The sequence below is a fragment of the Sinocyclocheilus grahami genome, unplaced genomic scaffold, assembly GCF_001515645.1.
Source record: "Sinocyclocheilus grahami isolate Dianchi unplaced genomic scaffold, SAMN03320097.WGS_v1.1 scaffold3682.1, whole genome shotgun sequence".
NCBI lineage: Eukaryota > Metazoa > Chordata > Actinopteri > Cypriniformes > Cyprinidae > Sinocyclocheilus > Sinocyclocheilus grahami.
In genome coordinates, this window is record NW_015508768.1 from 8,675 (window position 1) to 10,117 (window position 1,443).

A 1,443-nucleotide genomic window follows, 5' to 3' on the forward strand; every position below is an offset into this window, starting at 1 on the left:
GGAGATTCTGCAGGGCTGAAAATCCATGATGCAATCCCAATAGATGTAATATTTTCACGTTTTACCTAGCTTTTTGTCGTTGTCATCATAATTTCAGAGCATTTGTGACCCGATGAATTTTATTCAGTGAAAGATGTTTCATCATGGTGATAAAGAAGGCAAGAAATCTGCGTTTGGACATCCTGTCTACGGCCAGATTGTTCTCTCGATTATCCTCCTCCTCCTCCCTCCTTTTCGGGTCACCGCCTTCCCGGTTAACACAGTAGGTAAGAGATCTGCATAAAAACTGCAATTATATCATTTATAGGAATATGCGGGACTTCCTTTGTGGTTGCCTGTGTAACGGGACACGCTGAAATAAAAGAAACGGAAGAACCTGGCCCATCATCTTCATTAAAGGTTCTGTTCTGTTATGCAGCATCAGTTTCTCCATGACATGACGATGCTGCTTTACAGCTGCATGTTGTATATGGAATAACATTTGGTCATGACTCATGACTGAGCAGAACATTCACAACAAGCAAGAACCACACTCATAAAATTGCAGACATCATCTAGGGCCTAAACTCCTCCTGGCTATAACAGCATTTTATGAAGGTGACATTTATGTAACAGTGAGTAAAACGAACATCTCAGCAGAAAAGTGTTTTCTCACGTAGAATGAAAATGCTATATTGAGTGTGATTGTTGAGAGACTGTTGAGGGAGTGTTGTAACATGGGCTGAGTTGTAACAGTTTCCCCCAACAGAAATGAGCTACGTGGTGACATCACTGTCATGCGCTCACCGCCATCCTGAGGTGATAGTAGTTGCAAGACCATATGTAAAAATAGAAAGGATAATAAGAAAACAGTTTTAAGAAAAGGTAACAATTAGAAGAAAGAAAGAACACATTTCCATCTTGATTATGGATTGGATTATTATGTTGTGATCATAATGCATGTTAAGTTACTGAATTGTTACAGATATCGAGATCAAACACTGATATTGGCGCAATCATAAGATGTCATCTTTGCTTTAAATGCATAATTTGGTTCTTTCCTGTGCACTTTCAGTGGAGCCGTTCTGCAAGGATCCTGGTGTTCCTGAGCACGGAATCAGAACTCCAAGCAGCAGTTTGTTCTTTGAAAACTCAGTGGCCAGGTTCTCTTGTGTGGATGGATATAGTTTAAAGGGGCCAGCCAAGATTATCTGCACGCGCTTCCATAATGGATCGGTAGGCTGGAAACCAAGCCTTAAACCAGTGTGCCTTTCAGAAGGTGAGGCTACTCAGTCTTAACCTTTTAACTGTCAGCATTCTGTTAGCTACTTTAAAACCTCTTAGCAGGCTCCTCCCCCTAGTAGGCGGTGCCTAGCATCATATTACAAAATTTACTACAATATTTTATAATCAAAACTTTTCCTAATCTTGACAAAACACGTATTGTTGGAAAGGTCTGAGTCT

The 1,443-nt window shown here is 40.5% G+C and overlaps 1 protein-coding gene across 1 annotated transcript in view; it reads left to right on the top strand.

Annotated features, from left to right (window-relative positions):
* Positions 1-10: 10 nt before the first annotated feature.
* Positions 11-1,443, top strand: part of LOC107576437 (sushi domain-containing protein 4-like) — a gene marked incomplete at its 3' end in the record, with an annotated part of 6,576 nt that continues 5,143 nt past the window's right edge. The window contains exons 1-2 of the mRNA XM_016262613.1: positions 11-266; positions 1,055-1,271. Of these exons, the coding sequence (XP_016118099.1) occupies positions 134-266; positions 1,055-1,271 (350 nt within the window). The remainder of the gene's footprint in view (positions 267-1,054; positions 1,272-1,443) is intronic.